Here is a 27,782-nt window from a genome sequence, read left to right on the forward strand (position 1 = left end):
AAACCTTCCTCAAACTGATAAAGAACACCTACAGAAAACCTACAGGTAACATCATACCTAATGGTAAGAAACACAAAGCTTTCCCACTAAGATCAGAAACAAGGCAAAAACGCACCCCTCTCACCACTGCTTTCCAGCACCACGCTGGAAGCCGCAGTTAACACACGAAGACATGAAAAGGAAATAAAAGGCATACAGACTGGGAAGGAAGAAATAAAACTGTCCTTGCTCACAGGTGACATGATCGTATGTGGAGAAAATCCAAAATCATCAGGAACAACAACTCCCAGGGACAGACCTCCCACCCGTGTTCCCCACCTCTTGTTTGCAGAAAAGGTCTAGCCTCCAAGGCCTTCCCTGAGTTCCAAAGGGCAAATCAGAGAAGCAAAAAAAAAGCAGAAGCAAAGGAAAACAGTCAAGCAAGACATAGTAGTAATAGTTTAGCCATAAACTACTTCCTCCTCAGCAGCTGTCGATCATGTCGTGAGCCATATCCTGGGGCTGCTTTGCAGACACTGAAACCCCCACCAGGTGGAAGAAGTTAAGTGCAGGCTGCCCACAAGCAGAGCTGGAACCAGGAGGGTGATGACTGAGGCTCTTGAAACATCACCCTATTACCTCACCCTACGACCTCTCTGAAGCTGGGCGCGAGCTAGTCACCCACCCTGTGACCCTCTCCCTCACACTGTCTTTAAAGACCTTCCCCGGGGAAATTCCGGCAGTTCAATGGTGAGGACTCCATGCTTTCACTGCTAAGGGCGCGGGTTCAATCCCTACAAGGAGAACTAAGATCCTGCAAGCCATGGCCATAAATAAATAAATGTAATTCGGAAAGAAAAAAAAGCCCCTTCTCTGAAACCATGGGAGAGTTCAGGTCTTCTAAACCTGAGCTGCAAATTCTCCTTGCTTGATGCCTGCAGCAGACACGGCACTTCTTTCCGGCAGCCTGTGTCAGCACACTGGCTTTGCTGTGTGTTGGGCAAGCCGGCTCACGTTTGGTTTTGCAACAAACACCTTCTTGGGACAGTAGAAGTACAAAGGCACCTGCAGATAAGTGGGGGTCTGGGCTTTCTTTGGGACCCCATAGACAGAGCCACACACACCTATGAATGGCAGATATTGCAATCTAGAAAAGTCCGGGAAAGCTACAAATTCTGGAACGTTCTTTCCATTAATAAGTGCAAAACAAAATGGCAAGAGATCAAATTTAGAAACATGAGAGAGGAGATGGTGGACAGAGCCAGTGAGAGGCCAGGGACAGGAAGTGTGTGCACAAACACACACACACTCTCACTCGTGTGCCCTGGAGAAGTGGCACAAACAGGAAGTACTAACAGGAAGTCAGTATATGATCCACCTGTCCTGGCAGGTATATAAAGGCTCCTGGCCCAGGAGGCCAGACATTGAGCACCTTCTCTCTCTCCACCTGCTCCTCTGAACTACTCCACCCTCCACCCACCAGAACAATGGGCTGCTCTGGCTGCTCCGGAGGCTGCGGCTCCAGCTGCTGTGTGCCTGTCTGCCACTGTGTGCCAGCCTGCTCCTGCTCCGGCTGCGGCAAAGGGGGCTGTGGCTCGTGTGGGGGCTCCAAGGGGGGCTGCAACTCATGTGGGGGCTCCAAGGGGGGTTGCGGCTCCTGCGGGGGCTCCAAGGGGGGCTGTGGCTCAGGCTGCTGCGTGCCCGTGTGCTGCTGTGTGCCAGTCTGCTCCTGCTCCGGCTGCGGCAAAGGAGGGAGTGGCTCCTGTGGCTGCTCGCAGTCCAGCTGCTGCAAACCCTGCTGCTCCCAGTCCAGTTGCTGCAAACCCTGCTGCTCCCAGTCCAGCTGCTGCAAACCCTGCTGCTCCCAGTCCAGCTGCTGTGTCCCCGTTTGCTGCTCCCAGTCCAGCTGCTGCAGACCCTGTTGCTCCCAGTCCAGCTGCTGCAGACCCTGCTGCTCCCAGTCCAGCTGCTGCAGACCCTGCTGCTCCCAGTCCAGCTGCTGCAGACCCTGCTGCTCCCAGTCCAGCTGCTGCAGACCCTGTTGCTCCCAGTCCAGCTGCTGCAGACCCTGTTGCACCCAGTCCAGCTGCTGCAGACCCTGTTGCTCCCAGTCCAGCTGCTGCAGACCTTGCTGTTCCCAGTCCAGCTGCTGCAGACCCTGCTGCTCCCAGTCTAGCTGCTGTGCACCCGTATGCTGCCAGTGCAAGATCTGATGTAATGGTCAGCCCAGCATTCAGCTAACCTCTTCCAACTGCAGCATCTGTGAGGCTCCCTGGCTGGTCATTCTTCTTGACACACCCTGCTCTGTACCTCTTCCCTGCATTTCCTGACTCCAGCAGAGGAAGCACCATTCACATGAGGAGCCATGGCGCTGTCCCCACCCATCTAGGATATCATCACGCAGAGGAAGGTTGTATGATAGCAGTCCTCTAAAAACTAGGTGGCCACCACCTGTCCTTCTGACTCTTCTAAGGGCCATCATCCGCCACAACCAGGCATTGACCCTCATGTTAAGGGTCTCCCAGTGACTGGTCAAGAACATCCAGCTCCTGGCTTCTCAATAAGAAAAGATGCCAGTTTGATCTCATCCAACTTTCCTTCTCCAATGAAGCCCAGTCCAGCAGGACTGCCTTCCTTACAGCAGGTTTCTATACTTGTTTGTTAAAATACAATAAAATGTCCTGTCAATAAAATTACTTGTGTCACTGCCAATCAAATTCATTCCCAGTGTAAGTCTTCATAGCAGTCTCTGTACAACATACTGATGAACAAGGGGGTTCACTGGAAGTGGGAGCCCGGGAGCCCGGGAGCGCACGCCAGCCGACCAGGCGCTGACTCCACTTAGCGCCAGGTGTCCCGTCTGCCTCCAGCCACGACCATACTCCACCACCGATGCAGTGACCAGGGGACATTCCAGGGCGCGGCAGAGAGGCCTGGGCTCCGAGTCAGGATGTGGCGTGTGTGTCCTGGATGTGAGTGTCCAGCGGTGAGACGTTCCCTTTGGGGAGCAGCAGACTTGCTGTGTTGGGGCCAGCATCCTCTGCATGCCCCTCCTGTCTCACTTCACAGAGGCTGGATAGCACTCTCCTGACTCTCTTGTAGCCATGGTTCCAGATGCAATGGGCTCAGCCACTCTGCATTTACCTTCTCATGGTGTTTAGAGAAGAAAAATAAGGCAGAAGCAGATAAGGGTATTGTGGACCTTTGTGTGGGACATTAACGACTCCCACTGTCCAGCCATAGGTGTCATGTTCCTCAGAGTCATAACGCAGCCGGCTGGGCTCCTAACCCAGATTGACAGGTGTCCTCATATACAGGGGGAGTTTAGGGATAGGCGGACGCACACACGGGGAGAACACGGGGAGAAGATGAAGCGGGACTCTGGTGATGCATCCAGGGATCACCAAGAATGGCCGCACGTCTCCAGGACCTGGGAGACAGCACAGAACAGATTCTCCCTCACAGTTGTCAGAAGGAGGGAAGACAGCACTGAGAAATTCACCCAGACTGTAGGAGGACTCCTAAAGGGTTCAGCCATGAGATAGAAGCCAAGAACCGTGGAAAAGAGATCAGAGGCTCCATCCCAGCTCTACCAAGTGCCCCACATGGAGAGATCAAAAGAAATGGTAGGAGAACAACACTCAGAGAGATGACACGTGGAGATCCTTCAGATTGAAAGTACAAACTTGATACCCAGGAGGAAGAACAAGAATATATACAAACAAATCGTGTCAGAGTGAAACTGGGGAATACTGCAGACAAAAAGAAGAGGACTTCCACTGCCACGTAAAATGTGGTAAGTTGCAGTCTCCCAAAATTCCTACTACAACAACTAAAAGAAAACCCTGATGCTGGGAAAGCTTGAAGGCAAAAGGAGGAGAGGCTGGCAGAGGGTGAGAGGGTGAGACAACAGCGCCAACTCAACGGGCAGGAACTTGAGCGAACTCCAGGAGAGCGAGGAGCACAGGGAAGCCTGGCGCTCTGCAGCCCGTGGGGTCGCAGGGACTCGGATAGGACTTAGTGACTGACCAGCAGCCACAACAAATCAGGGGCTTCCCTGGTGGCCCAGTGGGTGAGAACCCGCTTGCCAATGCAGGGGACGCAGGTCTGACCCCCGGCCCAGGAAGATTCGGCGCGCCGTGGAGCAACTCGGCCTCTGCGGTGTGACCGCTGAGCCCAGGCGCCCAGAGCCCAGGTGCTCCACGAGAGAAGATGCCGCTGATAAGTCTGCACGCCACAACTAGAGGGGACTCCTGCTCTCTCAGCTAAGCAAGCCCGCACAGCAACAGGACACGGCGCAAACAGAAAGCAAATAAATAAACTTTAAAATAAAGCCAGGGAAATTACACAAAGTGTATTTGAAAGACAACGGGGAAATATGGAAATAACAAGGACTAGATGGCTAGGATTCCAAATAGCAGAAAACTTTCCCCAAAAAAGAGGGCTCTCCCATGATGGAAGATTATACCATGTAAAACTTCTATGGTTCTTCCATAAAAAATAGCCAGTACACAGTAAAAAAAAGAAAAAATTACCAGACATAAACATCAATAGGAGGGAATGTCCTGGCAGCCCACTGGCTAGGACTCGGTGCTTCACTGCCAGGACCCAGGTTCACCCTGGTCAGAGAACTAAGATCCGGAAAACTGCATGGCTCGGCAAAAAAAAAAAAAAAGGAAAATGTGACAACTAATCAAAAGGAGAAATGTAACAAAAGCAGACTCAGAAATGATTCAGCTCTTACTGTTAACTAGCATAGACTTAAAATAAAGATAAATAGAAAAATGCTGCCAAAAGAGTGTCCATAAAAATATAATAAAATGGACATTCTAAAACTGAAAAGTACAATATATAAGGTTCAGAATTTATCAGATGGTTTTAACAGATGACTGGACATAACAAAAAACAGAATTAGGGAATTCAATTTTTTTTTAAAAAGTCTGTGGAAAAACATCCAAACCAAAGCAGATAGAAATGAGAATGCAAACAATAAGTGAGTGTAAAAGACATGTGGGAATGAGCCAACAAGTCTAACATAAGTGTAATTGGCAAATCAGAGGGAAATAAGACAGAAAATGGGGCAAAAGCAATATTTCAAAAGACAGAGGTTGAGAAAATTATAGACTTAACCAAAGAGATCAACCCATAGACTCAAGAAGTTCAGCAAAACTCAAGAAGAAGAAACTTTTAAAACCCTAGCTACAAAATGATCATCTTCTGAAAGAAAAAAGTATTAAGGTCTTAAAAGCAAACAATATGGCACATAATTCCCAAAAAAGCAAGAGTAACATTTAGAACTGACTTTTCAAGAAAAACCATGGAAGCCAGGGGACAATGGGACACTATCTATAAAGGAGTGAAGGAAGAAACTTGTTAACAATTCTACATGGGAGATTCTACTTTAAAAAAATAAGTTTTGCAAAAGTGAAGCTTAAATAAAGACATTTTAGAAAGATAAAACTAAGAAAATTCTTCACAAGCAGACTCACACTTCCAGAAATACTGAAAGATGTTCTTCAGGTTGAAGGAAAATGGCCCCATAAAATCAAACAGATCTACAGAAAGGTGTGAACAGCACTGGAAAGTGTAAATATATAGATCGACACAAAAGAGTAATGACCACAATGAGCTGAATTGTGTCCCCCCCAAAACTCCTAGATTGAAGCCCTCATGAAGGATCTGGAGATAAGGCTGTTATGTTAAGAGCAACGCTCACTCAGTCACTTCAGTCGTGTCCGACTCTTTGTGATCCCATGGACTTGCAGCCCACCAGGCTCCTCTGCCCATGGGATTTCCCAGGCAAGAATACTGGAGTGTGTTGCCATTTCCTCCTCCAGGGGATCTTCCCCACCCAGGGATCAAATCCACATCTCCTGCATCTCATGCATTGCAGACAGATTTGTTACCACTGAGCCACTGAGGAAGCCCTGTAAGGGCCGAAAGTGAGTGAAAGTCGCTCAGTCCTGCCCGACCCTTTGTGACTCCCTGGACTACACGGCACATGGAATTCTCCAGGTCAGAATACTGCAGTGGGCAGCCTTTCCCTTCTCCAGGGGATCTTCCCAACCCAGGGATCGAACCCTGGTCTCCCACATTGCAAGCAGACTTTTAACCAGCTCAGTCACAAGGGAAGCCCAAGAATACTGGAGTGGGTATCCTGTCTCTTCGCTAGTGGATCTTCCTGACCCAGGAATCAAACAGGGGTCTTCTGCATTGCAGGTGGATTCTTCACCAGCTGAGCCATCAGGGAAGCCCTGATAAGGGCAGAATTAAGGTTGAGTGGAGTAGTAAGGATGGGCTCTACCCCGGTAGGACCACTGTCCTTATAAGAAGAGGAGACACATCAGCTCTCTGTCTCCCCCTGCTCTCCTGACACAAAGCAATGGTCATGAAAGGGTACGAGCCAGAAAGAGATGTCTCACCCAAAACCAGCTTTGATCTTGGACTTCAAGGCTCCAGAATTGTAAGAAGATAAGCTTCTATTGTCTCTGACACCCAGGATGTGGTCCTTTGCCAGGGCAGCCAAGCAGAGCCATACACTAAGTGTTTAAGGCAACAGTAACAAACGTGGCTTCTGGGGTTCACAGGCGTGTGCAAGTGAACTGTGCAGCGACAGCCCTCCAGCCAGCAGGGGGTGCGGTGACCCCGAGTAATGCTCTCGGTCTCCTTGTGAAGGAGTGACAAGTACTAAGCTGGACTAAATTTGTTGAGGAGATCCTGAAAGGCGAGAGATGAACAAACACAAAAGAAAATCCAAAATAATCTACAAATAAAGTGTCACAATAAATAAATAAATTTAGCAGGATCAGCGGGGAAACAACAAATATAAACTAAATTTTCCAAGTATACTAACAACAACAATTAGAAATTTAAATGCAATTTTAAAATGTATATTTATTTTTATTAAAATACAAAAACTATTTATAATTGATCCCCTAAAAGACTGAGCGAGTGAACTGAACTGAAAATCATAAACCTAGAAATATAAATCATATGAAGGGTGTAAAAATTCTCTAAAGTGAAATTATAAAGCATTACTGAAAGAAATTAAAGTGGATTTAATAGATGGAAAGCTACTCATGTTCACAGATCATATGATTCAATGTTGAAAAGATGTCAATTTTCCAAAAATTGATTACTGTGTTCAATTAAAATCCTAGCATTTTTTTTTAATTTGACAAACTCAACTTTGAGTAGAAGGGGTAATAGTGAACATTCTTACCTTGTTCCGAGTCTTACAGAAAAACTTTGTTTTTGCTTCTCTGAAGGACAGGGAAGCTTGGCATGCTGCAGTCCATGGGGTCACAAAGAGTCAGACATGGTCTAACATGATTAACTACACTGATCCATTTTCAAATATTAAGGAAATGTATTTTTTAGGTATGATAGTATGAGAGACTGGTATTAGATACTGTCTAAAAATAAAGCATAATTTTTATTGGTAATATGATTCTTAGTTTTATTTCAATTTAAAGTAGCCATAAGCACATAATAATTCTTTCATTAGTAATGTGCATGTCTTACTCTGTCAGACATTTTTTAAAATTTATTTATCTATTTTAACTGGAGGAAAATTCCTGGGGTAAATCCTCGTGGAAAATTTTAAACTATATGTCTACTATCTTGATTAAAAAATTAAAATTAATCTTTATATGGTAAATAATAAATTTAGTGTGAAGAAGAATTGGAAGTTAATTCTCTCCTAAAAAATCTGAGAGGAGGTGCATTTGGGGCAGTGAGCATAAGCTGGGTTCACTCACTTGGAGCCACGAGCCTCTTCCTGGGCAGGCAGACACAGAGGAGGAGGCCCCTGGGAGTCTGCCAGGGTGGAGACCTGGGCCATCCTATCGAGGGTCACTTGTGATGGGCAAAAAGGTCAGGTGACCAGTTCCTAGGGGTGTCAGGGAAGGATCTGGCAAGCAGAGCTCAGGCCCTAATTATAGAGCCAAACGGGGGAAGGCACCAAATGTAGAAACCTAAGAAAACGGGCGCTCCTGAGTCAGTGAGAGCACAGCGGCAAGGAGAGAACAAACGCGGCCAGACAGGAACCAGGAAGGGAGCATGTGCCCAGGTCACACCTGCCCCGGCAGGAAAATAGAGGCCCCTGGCCCAGGAGGCCCCACACTGAGCAACTTCTCTCTCTCCACCTGCTCCTCCGACCTGCTCCACCCTCCACCCACCAGAACCATGGGCTGCTCTGGCTGCTCCGGAGGCTGCGGCTCCAGCTGCTGCGTGCCCGTGTGCCGCTGTGTGCCAGCCTGCTGCTGTGCGCCAGCCTGCTCCTGCTCCAGCTGCGGCAAAGTTGGGTGTGGTTCCTGTGGTTGCTCCCAGTCCAGCTGCTGCAGACCCTGCTGCTCCCAGTCCAGCTGCTGTGTCCCCGTTTGCTGTCAGTGCAAGATCTGAGACGCTGACCTCAGACCTCAGGTGGTTCCAGTCAGTCCCAGCTCCCTGACTCTGAGCAGTGACACGTCCAGACCCCCAGGGCACACTCCATCCTCTCCAGGGCGGTGAAGTCTGAATCTTCACGACCAGAGATCCTGTTCTACACTTCCTGATGGAGAAAGAGGTTCCCCTCATACTGCCTGAGCCATCTGAGGATTTGCTGCCACTTTCAACCCAAGAGAATCTCCCTCCTTTCAGCTGAACTCCTCCCTCTGCAGGCTGCTCAGGGGCTGAGCCCCAGAAAACCCAGCCCTCGTCCTCTGATGGGCTCGGAGCTGTTCCAACTGTCTCCTTCCTGGCTTCTTGCTGCTCCGCCCTGGTTCTAACATAACCTCAGCGCTGGAGTTGACCTCCCAGGGCCTGGGGCCCAGATCCACCAAATAGCCCTCCCCACTTCCGTGACTCTTCCTTCTGACCTCCGTCTAGCAAATTCTTCTCTGGGCTTCTGAAGCCACTAAATAAACAGACTGTCCTCAACAAGCCTTTTCTCACCATGATTCTTTTCTTATAGCCTTCCTCAGAAGAAGACATTTCTAAATGTCTGGCATACCATTAGTGGTAATGGAAACCAGAGTGTGTTGGCAATATTTGCTGAAATTTACAGTATTACACGTAGAGCTTTTCTCTTTTTTTTTTTTTTTTAATTTTTTAGACTTTTTTTTATGTGGACCATTCTTCTTGTAAGTCTTTATTGCACCGGTTACAATACTGCTTCTGTTTTATGTTTTGGGGTTTTTGGCCACAAGGCGTGTGGGATACTCCCCAGCCAGGCATCGAACCTTCGCCCCCTCCATTGGAAGGCGAAGTCTTAACCCCAAGGACACCCACAGGCAGACCTTTTCATTCCATGCTCTGCGTTCTCAGTATTTATTGGGAGGAAAGGATACTGCAAATTCACAAATTTTGTTGAAAAAGCTGGTTAACACAAAATTGTTTATCAGAAGATGGAATTAGCCACCACCTAAAACTGAATGGCTGACACTTGTTTATATGACTTATGATATACTCTCTGGGTGGATGGTAAGGGGCCTCCAGACAAACAGTACCAATGCCTGTGGGATCACTGTGGTTTTGTTATTATGTAGTGACAAAAAGTCAGGACACAAAATATCATAAGCAGGTGATCAAAACCATGTGTAGCTCAGAGGTGGATGAGCTGATGCTTCCTTAATATTCTATTTTTAATTTTAAACATTAGTAAACTTTTTTTTAAAAAAATACTCAGATTTGGGACACTGTGAGCACTCCTGAGTCTCAGGTGTGCTGGTCACGTGGGAACAGAAGTTCAAGGAGCAGTAAACACTCATGGTAGGTCCACTATCCCACCCGAAATCAAAAGCAAAGCACAGAAATGAGAACGCAGTATCCAGATGCCCTTCAGTCACATGAAGAAACAGATCACATCAGGATTCCCTGGCAGTCCAGAGGCTAAGACTCCGTGCTCCCAGTGCAGAGGGCCCAGGTCCGATCCTGGCCAGGAGACTAGATCCCACACGCTGCAGCGTGAGACCTGGTGTGCCGTGGCTAAGACCTGGTGCAGCCAAATAAATAAACATTAAAAAAAAAACAGATCACATCGAAGCCCCTTCCACAGTCGGTGGGAATGTAAATTGATACAGCCACTGTGGAGAACTCTGTGGAGATTTAGCAGAAAGCTATGACGACAGCTATCGTAAGACGCAGCAGTCCCGCTGCTGGGCATGCACCCTGAGAAAACCGTCATCGGAAAGAGACACATGCAGCCCGCGCTCACGGCAGCGCCGCTCAGCCTGCCCGCACCAGGGAGCGGCCTGCACGCCCGCTGACAGACGGAAGGATGAATGCAGTGGCGGCACGCGCTCACGGCGGGGCCGCGCTCCGCCGCGAAAGGAATGGACTTGAGCCAGTCCTAGTGAGGGGTGAGCCTGCAGCCTGACATGCAGAGTGAGCAAGTCAGAAAGAGAAGGATAAACACTGCACGCTGACACACACACACACACGGAACCCCGCAAAACCGCGCTGCTGAGCGCACCGACGGGCAGGGCGGCACAGAGACGCAGACAGGAAGAGCAGACCAGTGGGGGAGGGAGAGGCGGGTGAACTGAGGGAACAGCCCTGAATCACACGCACGACAGGCGTCAGAGAGACGGCCCGCGGGGAGCTCGCCGACGCGGGTCAGACAGACGGCCCGCGGGAAGCTCGCCGACGCGCGTCAGACAGAGGGGACATGAGAAGCTCGCCGCCGCGCGTCAGACAGACGGTTCTTGGGAAGCTCGCCGATGCGCGTCAGACAGAGGGGCCATGAGAAGCTCGCCGATGCGTGTCAGACAGACTCGCGGGAATCTTGCCGACGCGCGTCAGACAGACGGCCGTGGGAAGCTCGCCGACGCGCGTCAGACAGACGGTTCTTGGGAAGCTCGCAGATGCGCATCAGACAGACGGCCCGTGAGAAGCTGCCCTCTGGCACCGGGAGCTCGGCCCAGCGCTCCGTTAACGACCGAGCGGTGGGATGGGGTGAGGTGGGAGAGAAGGCCAAGAGGGCGGGGACGTAAGCCTACCTGTGCCCGAGTCACCTTACATGGCAGACACCACACAACATGGAAAAGCAATGATCCTCCAATTAAAAATAAAATTTTTAAAGAACCGATCATGTCAAGTCCAGCGTTGGATGTCAGGGGAAAATCACTTGCCTCGTTTTGCCAGATAGAGGACCAGAGGCCTCAGCCAAGAGCTTGGCCCTGCATTTAGTTTTCCGCCTGTGCTGCCCCTCCAGGACTGCTGGCGTTGTCAACACCAAGAAGAGTTGGGACAGAGCCTGAAACCGTCTGTGGGAGTCAATCTTGTCTCCCAGAAGCTCAGAGTTAGGAAAAGCCCTGCAGGGTACCAGAGAGGCCCAGGCCAAGAGCTGTGGAGGGAAACACAAAGACTGCACAGCCCGTCACCAAAGGGGCAGTGGGTGCGGGGGCTCTGCAGACAGGACTGTGTGTTCCAGGGGCAAGGATGATGAATATCATTCACTGGTGATCACCGGCAGCCAAACACTCCCACCTTGTGGGGAGGGATCTGTCTAAGGGGGGAAAAGACTCTTTCAACCATGGCACTGGGACAGCTGGAGACCCACATGGCCTTATTTCACACCATACACAGAAATTAACCAGAACGAGATCCAAGAGGGACTTCCCCGGCCGTCCAGTGCTTAAGAATCCACATTGCAATGAAAGGCACAGAGGCTCCACCCCTGCAGACCAGGATCCCACAAGCCGTGGACCCCAAGCCCATAAGCCACAACTAGAGAGCGGCTCCCGGGCCGCAGCTAAGACCCAGGGCAGCAATCAACAAACACATCAATCTCAACAGTAGACTCAAGACAAGTGCTAAGACTATGGAACTCTTAAAAGAAAACATAGGTGTAAATCTTCACCACCTTGGGTTTGGCAAAGGATTCTTAGATATGACACAAAAAGCAAAGCAACAGGAAAAAAATGGATAAATTGGACTTTATCAAATTAAAAACATTTGTGCTTCAAATAATATCACTATAAAAGTGAAAAGACAACACAGATTGGAAAAAAAATGTTTGCAAATTATGTATCTAAAATGGGCCTTTATGTGATCTATAAGAAAAGAAAGCTGAGTGGTGAAGAATTGACGCTTTTGAACTGTGGTGTTGGAGAAGACTCTTGAGAGTCCCTTGGACTGCGAGGAGATCCAACCAGTCCATCCTAACGGAGATCAGTCCTGGGTGTTCATTGGAAGGAGTGATGCTGAAGCTGAAACTCCAGTACTTTGGCCACCTGATTCGAAGAACTGACTCATTGGAAAAGACCCTGTTGTTGAGAATGATTGAAGGCAGGAAGAGAAGGGGATGGCAGAGGATGAGATGGTTGGATAGCATCACTGACTCAATGAACATGCGTTTGAGTAAACTCTGGGAGTCGGTGATGGACGGGGAGTCCTGGCGTGCTGCAGCCCATGGAGTTGCAGAGTCGGACACGACTGAGCAGATGAACCGAACTGATGTGATCTATACAAACTTCAGTCTGTCTGATGGTGATTGCCAATGATTTCCTCTCAGGAAATGAGAAATAGAAACCTTCCTCAAACTGATAAAGAACACCTACAGAAAACCTACAGGTAACATCATACCTAATGGTAAGAAACACAAAGCTTTCCCACTAAGATCAGAAACAAGGCAAAAACGCACCCCTCTCACCACTGCTTTCCAGCACCACGCTGGAAGCCGCAGTTAACACACGAAGACATGAAAAGGAAATAAAAGGCATACAGACTGGGAAGGAAGAAATAAAACTGTCCTTGCTCACAGGTGACATGATCGTATGTGGAGAAAATCCAAAATCATCAGGAACATCAACTCCCAGGGACAGACCTCCCACCCGTGTTCCCCGCCTCTTGTTTGCAGAAAAGGTCTAGCCTCCAAGGCCTTCCCTGAGTTCCAAAGGGCAAATCAGAGAAGCAAAAAAAAAGCAGAAGCAAAGGAAAACAGTCAAGCAAGACATAGTAGTAATAGTTTAGCCATAAACTACTTCCTCCTCAGCAGCTGTCGATCATGTCGTGAGCCACATCCTGGGGCTGCTTTGCAGACACTGAAACCCCCACCAGGTGGAAGAAGTTAAGTGCAGGCTGCCCACAAGCAGAGCTGGAACCAGGAGGGTGATGACTGAGGCTCTTGAAACATCACCCTATTACCTCACTCTATGACCTTTCTGAAGCTGGGCGCGAGCTAGTCACCCACCCTGTGACCCTCTCCCTCACACTGTCTTTAAAGACCTTCCCCGGGGAAATTCCGGCAGTTCAATGGTGAGGACTCCATGCTTTCACTGCTAAGGGCGCGGGTTCAATCCCTACAAGGAGGACTAAGATCCTGCAAGCCATGGCCATAAATAAATAAATGTAATTCGGAAAGAAAAAAAAAGCCCCTTCTCTGAAACCATGGGAGAGTTCAGGTCTTCTAAACCTGAGCTGCAAATTCTCCTTGCTTGATGCCTGCAGCAGACACGGCACTTCTTTCCGGCAGCCTGTGTCAGCACACTGGCTTTGCTGTGTGTTGGGCAAGCCGGCTCACGTTTGGTTTTGCAACAAACACCTTCTTGGGACAGTAGAAGTACAAAGGCACCTGCAGATAAGTGGGGGTCTGGGCTTTCTTTGGGACCCCATAGACAGAGCCACACACACCTATGAATGGCAGATATTGCAATCTAGAAAAGTCCGGGAAAGCTACAAATTCTGGAACGTTCTTTCCATTAATAAGTGCAAAACAAAATGGCAAGAGATCAAATTTAGAAACATGAGAGAGGAGATGGTGGACAGAGCCAGTGAGAGGCCAGGGACAGGAAGTGTGTGCACAAACACACACACACTCTCACTCGTGTGCCCTGGAGAAGTGGCACTAACAGGAAGTCAGTATATGATCCACCTGTCCTGGCAGGTATATAAAGACTCCTGGCCCAGGAGGCCCCACACTGAGCACCTTCTCTCTCTCCACCTGCTCCTCTAGCCTACTCCACCCTCAACCCACCAGAACCATGGGCTGCTCTGGCTGTTCCGGAGGCTGCGGCTCCAGCTGCTGTGTGCCTGTCTGCTCCTGTGTGCCCGTCTTCTCCTGCTCCGGCTGCGGCAAAGGGGGATGCGGCTCGTGTGGGGGCTCCAAGGGGGGCTGCGGCTCCTGTGGGGGGTCCAAGGGGGGCTGTGGCTCCTGTGGGGGTTCCAAGGGGGGCTGTGGCTCCTGTGGGGGGTCCAAGGGGGGCTGCGGCTCGTGTGGGGGGTCCAAGGGGGGCTGCGGCTCGTGTGGGGGCTGTGGCTCCAGCTGCTGTGTGCCAGCCTCCTCCTGCTCCGGCTGCAGCAAAGGGGGGTGTGGCTCCTGTGGGGGATCTAAGGGGGACTGTGGCTCATGTGGCTGCTCCCAGTCCAGCTGCTGTGTCCCTGTTTGCTGCTCCCAGTCCAGCTGCTGCAGACCCTGCTGCTCCCAGTCCAGCTGCTGTGTCCCCATTTGCTGCTCCCAGTCCAGTTGCTGCAAACCTTGTTGCTCCCAGTCCAGCTGCTGCAAACCTTGTTGCTCCCAGTCCAGCTGCTGCAGACCCTGCTGCTCCCAGTCCAGCTGCTGCAGACCCTGCTGCTCCCAGTCCAGCTGCTGCAGACCCTGCTGCTCCCAGTCCAGCTGCTGCAGACCCTGCTGCTCCCAGTCCAGCTGCTGTGTCCCCGTTTGCTGTCAGTGCAAGATCTGAAGCTGTGACCTTGAACCCCCGACAAGTGTCTCCAATCTGAGCTCCCATGGCCAGTGAGACACCCGGTATCCTCAGAACGCAGAGCCTCATGCATCTTCATCGGGAAAGGCACCGCCTGAGACTCTGGGTCCTGATGGCGCAGCAGGGCCACCTCGTGCTCTCTCCCCAACTTCTCATCCTCACCTCTGCTCTCTTACCTGGGGCTGAGCCAGAAACACCCCCCACTTTCCTCACTGGCTCCAAGGACCAATTAGTGCTGTTACTGCCAGAGACCAGCCCACCTCCCATTACCTCTCTTCACCACCTGTAATACCTGAACTGTGTGGGTTCAAGACCCCCAGGAGGTCGCTAACGCTCCCCAGTCCTGGGATTGCCCAGGACCCCCAGTCCATTTCCCCTCCTCCTGGACCTTGCTCTCCAGCACCTGCTCTCTCTGTCCTCTGTCCACCAAGGTCTGCTCCAGACCCCAAAGAACCCCTAAATAAACATGGTCTCCAACACACACCTGGGGCTCACTGTGGTTCTTTTTTACTTGCTCTGTAGACGAAACACCATAGAAACACCAGTGGAAGTGAAAACTGGTGAAGTCTCATGACATTTACAAATGTATGTATAGAAATAAATGAAAATGAAAACACAACAACCCAAAACCTATGGGACACTGTAAAAGCAGTGCTAAGGGGAAGGTTCATAGCATTACAGGCACACATCAAGAAACAAGAAAAAAGCCAAATAAATAACCTAACTCTACACCTAAAACAATTAGAGAAGGAAGAAATGAAGAACCCCAGGGTTAGCAGAAGGAAAGAAATCTTAAAAATTAGGGCAGAAATAAATGCAAAAGAAACTAAAGAGACCATAGCAAAAATCAACAAAGCTGAGAGCTGCGTTTTCTCAGAATGTGTCCTAAGGGACAATTCCTGGTTATTCCTCAGAAACACATGATAAGTCTATGAGTCAGATTATTATTTACAGAAGCGAGAACTTGGGCGGTGCCTGCAAATACAGCCAGTGTGATCCGGTGATGTAAGTTTTCCATCCTCAGGTGGGCATCAGGCAGAGGGCACGGACATCTGTGCGTCCTTGTCACCTGAAAGGATGGCTCTGGTGTCAGGAAGGACGCACTGGGACGTGGCCTTCTCTCAGCTTCTGCGCCCTCGGGACCTTAATAACACTCCGCTTTCATTGCTTGGCTGGTGCTCTGTTCTGCTCTGACGCAGTCCGAACCAGCCTCTTATGAGACTCTGAGCTTATCTCATGAACCTTTTTAAACTACACATTTATTTTGTTGCTGCTGAGCCACTAAGTCGTGTCCAAGTCTTTGTGACCCCACGAACTGCAGCACACCAGGGTTCCCTGTCCTTCACCATCTCCCGGAGTTTGCTCAGACTAACATCCATTGAGTCATTGATGCCATCCAACCGTCTCATCCTCTGTCTTCCCCTTCTCCTCCTGCTCTCAATCTTTCCCAGCATCAGGGTCTTTTCCAATGAGTCGGCTCTTCACATCAGGTGACCAAAGTATTGGAGCTTCAACTTCAGCATCAATCCTTCTAATGACTATTCAGGATTGATTTCCTTTAGGACTGACTGGTTTGATCTCCTTGCAGTCCAAGGGACTCTCAGGAGTCTCCTCCAGCACCACATTTTAAAAGAATCAATCCTTCGGTGCTCAGCTTTCTTTATGATCCAACTCTCACACCCATACATGACTGCTGGAAAAACCACAGCTTTGACTATACGGACCTTTGTCAGCAAAGTGATGTCTCTGCTTCTTAATATGCTGTCTAAGTTTGTCATAGCTTTTCTTCCAAGAAGCAAGTGTCTTTTAATTTCACATATTTTTGATTCAAAGATATGGTTTAAAATAACACATAAATGATAAAAAGAAATGATCCAGATTGTCTAAGTAATTCCTAAAGTAAGGCATTCTAGACCCCGGAACTCATGGCCTCTCAGAGGAGAAACATCTCTGGTTTTCAGAGGCTGCCAGCCCTCACCGGCTCCATGTGCACTTATTCAGCACTTGCGGGTACCAGGCCCTGTTCTGACTCAGGAAATAGCAGCAAACAGTGTAGACGACCTGCTCTCGAGATCTTGACTGTCCAGTCGAGAGGAGCAGACAGGAAGAGCATGATCAGCCCACAGGTTATGCTGGGTGCTGAGATGGCACCATGGAAACTGGAGGGAAGGCTGACAGGGCGAGCATCACCGGGGCCACAGCATCACAGTGCGGAGCTCACAGCCACATGGAGGACCTGTGGGCACTTGGGACACAGACGTGGGCGGCAGCCTCCTCCCCGTAAGACTAGAGCAGTGACGCTTCCCAAGGCCGGCAGGAGACAAGAAGGTTCTGGTTTATGGCAAAACTCTCCCCACCCATAGGGAAAAAAAAAAAGGAAAAATCTGTTTTTCACAAAGTTGAAATGGTGCAATGCAGTGACTTCCCTGGAGGTCCACTGGCTAAGACAACACTTAGCCAGGTGGGTGCTGGCAAAAGCTGAAAGCCAGATTAGTGTAAGCATTCTGTATTTGGGGGCCAGTGGGAAATAACATCCCACTATATCCTCTATCCTCTGTCCTAAAGGTCCACGGCTGAATTTGCCACTTCAGGAATTTGGAACCATGGACAGACAGCCACCAGGACAGGTGGTCTTTATGGGCCCATTTTCTTTTCTTTTTATTAAATATTTTAAATTAATTTAAAATGGCGGGGCAAGGGGTGGGGGACATGGATTCAATCCTTGATCAGGAAGCTAAGATCCCACATGCTGAGTGGTAAAAAGGAAGAAGAAAACTCAATGCAAAGAGCTAACCTTGCCACTGAGTTTCTATCTCTGCTCACAATCGAGGCGATACCTGACACTGGTTTCAGCGATGGGCGCTTTTCCACGGCCTCGATGGCAGAAATAAAAGCTGCCAACAATCAGTCGTTCCCTAGGACCGTTTTGTAAAATTCCATAGGCCCATGAAATCCAGAACCCTTAGAGCCACTCTCTTGGTCCTAATAAGACATGAGCCCCTGATGAGAAAGCCCCTCCGATAATGTGATTTGTTGGGGGATCCACTTTGCAATAGGAAAACACCCCGTGGACACTCACAGGAAAGCACACACAAGCTCTCAGATCAAACGTTGCTGATGGCGGCATTTTAACGTATGGGCTACCCAGGTGGCTCAGTGGTGATGAACCTGCCCGCCAACGCAGGAGATGCAAGAGACCAGTGGTTCGATCCCTGGATCAGGAAGATCCCCTGGAAGAGGAAATGGCAACCAGTATTCTTGCCTGGAAAATCCCACGAACAGAGGAGCCTGGAGGGTAGAGTCCACGGTGTCACGAAGAGTCAGACACAGCTTAGTGACGAGGCACGTGTGCACGCATTTTAACTACCCTCTTCGAAAACCAACTAGAATTACACTATTCACTTTACTTTTTAAGCAACTTGATTTTTTCCAATAACACATATTACCCTGGATACCCCTCCCAGGAAGTGGATGAAGGTCTGACTTTTATTCGGCTCTTTGTCTTTACACCTAGACAACCACAGTTTCCACGCTGGACTCACTTCTCTAGTGTCATCTTCTTAGGCAGCCTCCCACCGACCTCCCCCCACCCCAACCCCACCCAACTACCATGCTATCCCAGCCTCAGGGACACACCCAAAATACATGCAGGAGACATTCTGCATTGTTTGCAACAAAATAGGATGGTATTCTGCTCATTATCTGCAACTACATTTATCACTGATGCTGAAGCTGAAGCTCTGGTACTTTGGCCACCTCATGTGAAGAGCTGACTCATTGGAAAAGACCTTAATGCTGGGAAAGATTGAAGGCAGGAGGAGAAGGGGGCAACAGAGGATGAGATGGTTGGATGACATCACCGACTCAGTGGACATGAGTTTGAACAAACTCCGGGAGACAGTGAAGGACAGGGAAGCCTAACAAACTGCGGTCCGTGAGGTCACAAAGAGTCGGACTCGACTTACTGACTCAACAACAACGCATTTATCACTAACCAATGCCTCAGGGAAATTTCTCCCATCCAACTGATGTGGCTCATCTAATCTCCTTAAAGGGCATTATTATTGGTTTCTAATTGGCTGGTATTTTTTGGCCAATGCTAATCTAAATATAAAGTATCTATGTGTGTGTTTATGTTTGCTTTTATTTTTAGCGATTTGAAGTCAAATTGTATTGATATCACCTGTTTTAGTTGTTGTTTTCAAGAAAAGGAAACTGTAACAATTTATATTCCCAGAAAAAGCGTATAAGGGCACCCTCTTCTTCAAATTCACCAGAAGTAGTTGCTATTATTCTTGTTAATTTTTTCCCAACTGGTAGACATAAATAATTCATTCTTACTTTGATTTGCTTTTATCTGACTACCAAGGAATTTGATCTACTTTTCGTTGGGGGCGGCAGAGGATAAAACGTTTAGATAGCATTACTGACTCAATGGACAAGAGTTTGAGCAAACTCGGGGAGATAGTGAAGGACAGAGACGCCTGGCCAGCTCCAGACCAAGGGGTCACAAAGAGTCGGACACAACTGAACACAACAATTTGCTCTTCATATAACTGCCTATTTTCTATTGGATTGTTTGTACTCTACCTGTGAATTTGTAAGAGCTGTTAATGACTATAGATCTTAGAACTGATAAATGACTCCAGCAGGTTTTCAGGCTACAAAGTCAACATGCAAACCTTGATTGCATGTCTGTTCACTTATAGTGAACAATCAAATTAAGAATGCGATTCCGTAGTTCCACAAAGAATAAAATACTTTGGAGTAAATTTAACAAAGGAAGTGTGAAACTGATGTTCTGCAGATGAGAAAACACTATGGAAAGAAACTAAAGATCCAAGTAAATCAAAAACTGTCACGTGTTTGCTGTGTTTATGTGCCTCTAAAAGTCTGCGTTGAAGCCCTAAGCCCCAGTTTGGCTGTATTTGGGGGTGGGGCCTCTAAAGGAGGTCATTAAGGTTAAGTGAGGTCACAAGGGTGGGCCTTCATCCTGTATGAAGTGTCCTTTTTTTTTTTTTTGGTCATATCTCTAGGTTCTCAGCAATGAAAGTGCCAAATCCTAACCACTAGACAGGGAACTTCTAGGAGAAGGGTCTTTATGAGAAGAGAGAGCAGAGAACCCTCTCCTCCTCCCTCCCTCTCTCTCTCTGTCTCTCCATCTCTCTGTCTCTCCTCTCTTTCTCTCTCTGTCTCTCTCTTTCCCTTCCCCCACGCCTGTGCACCCACATCCTAAGGAAAGACCATGTGGAAAACACAGAGAGAAGGCAGCCATTGACAACCCAAAGGGCAAGCCCTCACCAGAAGCTGAGTCGGGCAGCATGTTGATTTGGACTCCAGCCGCCAGAACTGTGAGAAAATAAATTTCTTTTCTTTAAGCCATGAGTCTATGGTACTTTGTTGTGGCAGCTCAGGCTGACAAATATAGCCTTCATGTATCAGAAGATTTAGTGATGCTGAGATGGCAACACTTCCCAAATTGATCTACAGATTCAATGAAACCTCCATCAGAATCCCAGCTGGCCTCTTTGTAGAAACTGAGAAGTTGATCTTAACATGCACATGGGAACTCAAGGGACCCAAAACAGGCAAAACAGCCCTTCCAAAGAGAAACACAGTTTAAAAGCATAATTAAAAAACATAGCTAAAAAGGAGAATCACATTTCCTGATTCCAAAACTTACTACAAAGCTCTTGTAGTCAAGACAGTGTGGTCCCAGCAGGACAGGCACACAGGCCAATGGAATAGACTCGAGAGCCTGGAGGCAAACCTCCGTCTGTGACCAGCGACTGTTGACAAGGATGCCCAGATCAACAAGGAAAGGATAGTCCTTCAACAAGCAGTGCTGAGGGGCTTCCCCGGAGGTCCAGTGGTTGGGGCTCCGTGCTTTCACTGCCAAAGACCCAGGTTCAACCCCTGGTTGGGGAACTAAGATCCAACAAGCTGAGCAGCACAGCCAAAAAGGAAAAAAAAAAAAAAAAAAGAATGATGCGGAGAAGACTGGACCTCCACACTTTTAGAAGACATGGGGGTAAATTTTCATGACCTTGAATTTAGCGATGGTTTCTTAAGTATGACACCAAAACACAAGCAACAAAAAAAAGAAAATCACACTTTTCTGAAGTTTTGACAGTTTGTGCATCAAAGGACACGACCAAAAAAGTGAAAAGATAACCAGCAGAATGGGGAAAATATTTACACATCACATATCTGTTAGGGCCTAGTAACCAGAATATATTAAGAATTCTTACAACTCAAAAATAAAGAGACAGATAACCCAATGAAAAAGTGGACAAATGATCTGAACAGATATTTATCTGAAGAAGGTCTAGAAATGGCCAACAAGCACATGGAAAGGTTTGCAGCATCATTAGTTATCAGGGAAATTTAAACCCAAACCACAATGAGATACCAGGAGAGGCCATCACAATGAGAAGCGCAGGCACCGCGAGAGAGTATCTGCCGCAACTACATAAAGCCCACGCCCAGCAGCAAAGATGCCGTGCAGTCAGAAATAAATACACACATGCACTGTTTAAAGAGATAATGGGAGAAAACCTGGTGACCTTGGGTTTAGTGAGGACTTCTTAGACACATCAAAAATGTAATCCATAAAAAACAATAGGCTGCACTTCATTAAAATTAAAAATACCTGCTCTGCAAAAGCACTGTTAAGAGAATGAAAAGACAAGCCACAGCCAGGGGTAGAAGTTAAAAAATCTTTCCAAAGCATGTCTCAGATACAGGACTGGTATCCAAAATACACAAAGAATTCTTAAACTTGACAAAAGGAAACGAACAACTTAAAATGAACAATTTAAAAGTGTGCAAAAGATCTGAAAGGACACATCCCCAAAGAGATGTCAGATGACAAATAAGCCCATGAAAACAAGCCCGTGGGGTAGACCATTCAGGAGTGGCAATTATAAGTGAAAATGAGATACCACTACGGACACTCTGGTAGGAATGCAAAACGATGCAGCCACTTCTGCAGTTTCTCGAAAAATTAAACACGCTCTTACCTTACTAGTCAACACTCACATTCCTTGGTATTTACCCAAAGGAGTGGAAAAATGGTGTCCACACAAAAGCCTGCAGATGGATGTTCACAGCAGTATTACTAATAATGACCAAAAATTGGAAGTCACCAAGATGCCCTTGAGTAGGTGAGTGGATAAATAAACTGTGGTCCATCCAGACAGTGGAATATTACTCAGCGCTAAAAAAGAAATGATCTATCAAGGCAGGAAAAGACAGAGAGGAACCTTAAAAGCATGCTACTAAGTGAAAGAAGCCAATCTGAAAGGCTTACACACCGTATGACCCCAACCACACAACCTTCTGGGAAAGGCGAAGCTGTGCAGACTGTAAGCAGATCAGGGTTTGTGGGGGTGGGTGATGGTAAGGAGACGAGATGAGCAAATGGAGGGCAGAGAATGTTTAGGGCAGTGAAACTATCATTCTGTATAACACAACACTCGTCGAAACCCACAGGATGTATGACACGAAGAGTGAACTCTAACGTAGACTATGGGAACCTCCCTGGTGGTCCAGTGGTTAAGAGTCCAGTCTTCCAATGCAGGAGACATGGGCTCAATATCTGGTCGGAGAACTGAGATTCCACATGCTGAGGGGCAATTAAACCCGTGTGCCACGACTAGAGAGCCCTTGAACTCACAACTACTGAGCCAACATGCTGCAGCTAAGACCTGATACACCCACAAATGAATAAATAAAATAAAACACGGGCTTTGGTTAAGTAATGATAGATCAGTATTGGCTGATCAACTGCAACCAATGTACCACACTAATGGAAAATGTTAAAAAATATATATATATGGGAAATCGTATGGGTGGAAATAAAGGGTGTGTAAGGGAATCCTCTGTACTTTTTACTCCATTTTTTCTGTCAACCTAAAACTGTCCCAGAAAAATAAAGTCTATGAAATGTTTGTAAATCTTTGGGTGTGCCTCTGACTCCCCTTAGAGACTCTTCAGTCTTGTTGTCGCTTACTTGTCATGCCTCCACACCAGCAGCTCCATCTTGTTGGGAACTGGTGCCCAGGCCTCCAATTCCATCACCCGTTAAGTGGGATCTCAGACCTCTCGCTGCCCCGTGGCATCCACGCCATCTGCTAGGACACCTGTGCTGGCTGCATTCTCACAGGACGTGGAAGGGTCTCTGGGCTCTGGCCCTGGGGACCATTAGGCAGCACAAAGGGAAGGTCAGACCCCCACCAGGGCATCAGGTGGAATCCACTCTGCTCCGCCGTGTTCGTACTGTGCTCCTGGAAGTAGAGAGGACTCTGCCCCTGTTCTCCCGGAAGTAGAGAGGACTCTCCCACTGTGCTCCTGGAAGTAGAGAGGACTCATGTTTCCTTCTTCTTACCTCCTTGGGGACAGAGAGTGAGGACACTTGACCTGACTCCCACTCTGCTCCGGGGTCCTCTGTGGTCCACATAAAGACAGACACGAATACCAATGAAACAGAATTGAGAGCGTAGAAACAAACTCTCATCTATATGACCAGTGACTGTTGACAAGGATCCAAGTCTCCCTCCAGACCCACTGCATCCCAATATTTCCCCAGGCCAGGGTCCTGACTCTTTCCTACTTCTCTTCAAGTCCAGAGTTTCAAGGAAAGCCTGAAACTTCATCCATAACCCCATTCATGACCTCCCTGCCTGCTGCCCTTGAAAAACACATGGGTTGGAACCAAAGTGGACAACAGAGGAGACATGCTACATATTTAAGCTGCCATCTTCCTAGAATCCCCTCCAAATTTTATTTCTGAATAGAGATGCAAATTTTCTAAATATTAATCAACAGAATCCAACACTGTATCAAACTAAACATACACTATGACCAACGTGGGTTTATTCCAGGCATGCAAGGATGGTTCAATACCAGGAAATCTAGTCAAACCCACAGATGTAGAGCTCACTATCTGACTGTTTACTAAGAAGCCCTGAGATAAGGGTACAACCAAACATTCGTGCTGCAGATTGGTGAGGGAACTTGACTGTGTAATCAAGTAGAAGACAAACTTCACGAGGAGAAAGGTGCATCTTTACCGATAGCATTGTGTATTTGCAGGGTTCCTTCTCAGGACCAGAATCAGAGGGAGACACTGAAAGAAAAGCAGGAAAAAAGGCAGGGAATTCTCATGAAAAGGGAGGATGCCCAGCCAAGGGCAGCTAGGTTGGGGGCTCAAGGAGGAGCTGGTGCCCAAGTGGATTCGGGTGTACTGATACCTGGGACACAGGCTTAAGTCTTCCTTTTCAGTAGAGTAATCCTCTTACGCCCTCTTCAGGGCTTAAAACCATCCCTTCAAACAGTGTCCTTGAATCACCAATGGTTTGGTGACTAGAGGGGAACCTCTCTTCCTCACATGGAGCAAGGTTGGGAGGGAGGACCAGAAGCCAAAAGAAGCAGCATCAGGAGGGGATGGTTTGAATGAAGAGGGGAAGAACAGGACCAAAGACCCTTGGGAAGGGCAAAACCACCCAGGGAGGGAAAGGGGCTCCCTTATAACACCAGGAAGGGGGTTGTTGTCCAGTCACTCAGCCGTGTCTGCGACCCCATGGACTGCAACACACTAGGCTTCCCTGTCTTCTGAGTTCCCTGTCCTCCCGAGTTCTGCATCCTTCCGAGTTCCCTGTCTCCTGAGTTTGCTCAAACTCATATCCATTGAGTCCATGATGCCATCCACCCACCTGTCCTCTGTCACCCCCTTCTCCTCTTGTCCTCAGTCTTTCCCAGCATCAGTCCACTTACCAATGAGTCAGATGAGGGGATTGGGGCTATAATCCTTCTTATTTGGATATTAAAGAAAAGGGCATTCCCAGAGAACTGACAGAGGCTCTGGTAAAAAGAGGCAAAACTACCGACATACTTGTTCATGCCTAGAAACCAAACAAAAAGCCATCTTCAGGTGACAGGATTACAGGCAATCTGCTTTCTTCTCTAGTTTTTTTTTTTTTTTTTTTTTTAACTGTTTCCAGTAAAGACCAAGAATGATCTTTAAACTCTACTCATGTAAGATTAACACTGTCAGGGAGAAGCCAACACAGCAAAGCTAAGAGCACCTGAGTGGACTCTGTCATCTGTAGGTCATCTGAGGTCAGCAGAGAGGCCAGGTGACTAGTGCCCTGGAGCCCCTGGGGAAGCACTGAAGCCTGAGGTCCTAAGTACAGGGGCCAAGAAAAAGGGGAAGAGAATAAAGAGGAAACAAGGAAAGTGGATGCTTCCTCCCGAGCTAGGAGGAAGTAGGAAGCAGCAAAAGGGAAAACAGGGCTAGAAAAAGCATAAAAACAGTCACAAGGAAGTGAGCATGTGCCCAGCATCACACCTGACCCTGCAGATATATAGAGGCTCCTGGCCCAGGAGGCCCCACACTGAGCACCTTCTCTCTCTCCACCTGCTCCTCTGACCTGCTCCACCCTCAACCCACCAGAACCATGGGCTGCTCTGGTTGCTCCGGAGGCTGCGGCTCCAGCTGCTGCGTGCCTATCTGCTCCTGTGTGCCAGCCTGCTCCTGCTCCGGCTGTGGCAAAGGGGGCTGCGGCTCGTGTGGGGGGTCTAAGGGGGGCTGTGGCTCCTGTGGGGGGTCTAAGGGGGGCTGTGGCTCGTGTGGGGGCTGTGGCTCCTGTGGGGGGTCTAAGGGGGGCTGCGGCTCCTGTGGAGGCTGCGGCTCCAGCTGCTGTGTGCCCGTGTGCTGCTGTGTGCCAGCCTGCTCCTGCTCCGGCTGTGGCAAAGGGGGCTGTGGCTCGTGTGGGGGGTCTAAGGGGGGCTGTGGCTCCTGTGGGGGGTCTAAGGGGGGCTGTGGCTCGTGTGGGGGCTGTGGCTCCTGTGGGGGGTCTAAGGGGGGCTGCGGCTCCTGTGGAGGCTGCGGCTCCAGCTGCTGTGTGCCCGTGTGCTGCTGTGTGCCAGCCTGCTCCTGCTCTGGCTGCGGCAAAGGGGGGTGTGGCTCCTGTGGCTGCTCCCAGTCCAGCTGCTGCAAGCCTTGTTGCTCCCAGTCCAGCTGCTGCGTCCCCGTTTGCTGCTCCCAGTCCAACTGCTGCAAGCCTTGTTGCTCCCAGTCCAGCTGCTGCAGACCCTGCTGCTCCCAGTCCAGCTGCTGCGTCCCCATTTGCTGTCAGTGCAAGATCTGAGTCTCTGCCCCCAGACCTTGTGTTCCTCATGTTTGGAATCTTGTGTTCTTATGGCTTTCCTGCATCAACTCCCTTCCACACATCCTCCCTGATTTACCCACAGTCTCCTCTCTTCCTCGCTCATGTACACATCTCCCTCCAGGCTCAACACTGGGGCCTGTCTTTACCCTCCTCTCCAGGGAGATGTGTATTTTCGGTCACAGGAGACGCATCTCCTTGGCATCAGATGGCCCTTCTGAGTCATGTGTGGGTCACCTTCTGCTCTTCCTGGGCCAGCTGGGACCCTGTAAGGCCAGGTCCATGTTCTGAGTGATGGCCAAAGATCCTCCTTCCCTGGGCCCTCTGCTCCCTATGAGAGCTTCCTTCCTTCCTTCCTGCTGCCTCCAGCTCCCTGTTTATAAAAATAAGAACTGAATTCCCTCTAATAAACATCTCCCATCTCTGACACCAACTGTGACTGTTTTCCTTTCACCCTGTTTCTTGGGTGATGACGATTAGCGGCTTCTTTGTAAATGTGCTCTGGGATCCTGAGAATCGTGCTGGGAGGTCCAGGCTGGAACGCCCACATGTTCACAAACCATCTACTAGTTTCTGTCTTCCCAGCAGTCCCCAAATAGCCTCACCCTCTCTGCTTCCAGAACAAGAGGGCTCAGCCCTGGGGGAGTGGCAGTGGGGGGGTGGGGGGTGGCAGAGGCGTCTACCCAGGAGGTCCTGATGGGCAGACAGTTCTGAGCACTGACACCCATCGAGTAGGGATATGGTATGTGTACCCAGTTGGGTAAAAGACGCCCACTCTCCCATCTCCTTCTCCTCCCAGGTCCCAGGACAGGAAATGCTGGTCCTCAGAAAGACCACAGAGCCAGCCACGGTTGGGGAGAGGAGGTGTAAAACACCAGGATATCCTAACCATCAAGCCACATTTCACCTTTTATAAATTATTGAATGAAAAATCCTTCAAATTCTATAGTGCTTTACAATTTTCACAAGTCTGACACACAGATCAATGAGACAGGATAGAAATAAACCCATGCTGCTGCTTCTGAGTCGCCCAGTTGTGTCTGACTCTGCGACCCCATAGACTGTACCCCACCAGGCTCCTCTCTACATGAAATTCTCCAAGAAAGAGTACTGGAGTGGGTTGCCATGCCCTCCTCCAGCAGATCTTCCAACCCAGGGATCGAACCCAGGTCTCCCGCATTGCAGGCAGATTCTTTACCCCTGAGCCACCAGGGAAGCCCCATTAACCCATGTACATATAGTCAATTAATCTATGACAAAGGGGGCAAGAATATACAGTGGAGAAAAGACAGTCTCTTCAATAAGTGCTGCTGGAAAAGCTGGACAGCTACCAGTATAAGAATGAAATTAGCACATTCTTTAACACCATATACAAAAATAAACTCCAAGTGGATTAAAGACCTAAATGTAAGAGCAGATACTATAAAACCCTTAGAGGAAAGCACAAGCAGAACACTCTGACATTAATCACAGCAATATTTTTTGGCTCCGTCTCTCACAGTAAAGGCAGTAAGAGCAAAAATAAACAAACAGGACCTAATTCAACTTAAAGGCTCTTGCACGTCAAAGGCAACCATCAACAAGATGAAAAGACAACAAAATGAATGCGAGAAAATATTTGCAAATGATATGGCAGATAAGGAGTTAATGTCTAACACACACAATCAGGTCACACAACTCAACATCGAAAAGAAAAATAACCCAATTTTTAAAAAGGACAGAAGAACTGAATAGATAATTTTGCAAACAGGAAATGCAGATGGCCAACCAGCACGTGAGAAGATGCTCACCAGCAATAACAATCAGGGAGATAAAAGTCAAAACCACAGTGAGATATCACCACCCACAGATCAGCATGGCCATCACCAAAGAGGAAACAGGTAACAAGCTGGTGAGGGAGTGGAGAACAAGGAACCCTTGCACACTGTGGGTGGAAAAGCAAATTGGT

The 27,782-nt window shown here is 48.6% G+C and overlaps 1 protein-coding gene across 1 annotated transcript; it reads right to left on the reverse strand.

Annotated features, from left to right (window-relative positions):
• Positions 1 to 462: 462 nt before the first annotated feature.
• Positions 463 to 25,794, reverse strand: LOC136169311 (involucrin-like). Its single transcript, XM_065937099.1, has 6 exons — positions 25,117 to 25,794; positions 13,937 to 14,623; positions 10,175 to 10,309; positions 8,160 to 8,363; positions 1,460 to 2,173; positions 463 to 552 (listed from the first exon to the last, which is right to left on the reverse strand). The coding sequence occupies exons 1-6, from the start codon at positions 25,792 to 25,794 to the stop codon at positions 463 to 465; spliced, it is 2,508 nt and encodes an 835-aa protein (XP_065793171.1).
• Positions 25,795 to 27,782: the final 1,988 nt, after the last annotated feature.

Source organism: Muntiacus reevesi, chromosome 5, assembly GCF_963930625.1.
Source record: "Muntiacus reevesi chromosome 5, mMunRee1.1, whole genome shotgun sequence".
NCBI classification, from domain to species: Eukaryota; Metazoa; Chordata; class Mammalia; order Artiodactyla; family Cervidae; genus Muntiacus; species Muntiacus reevesi.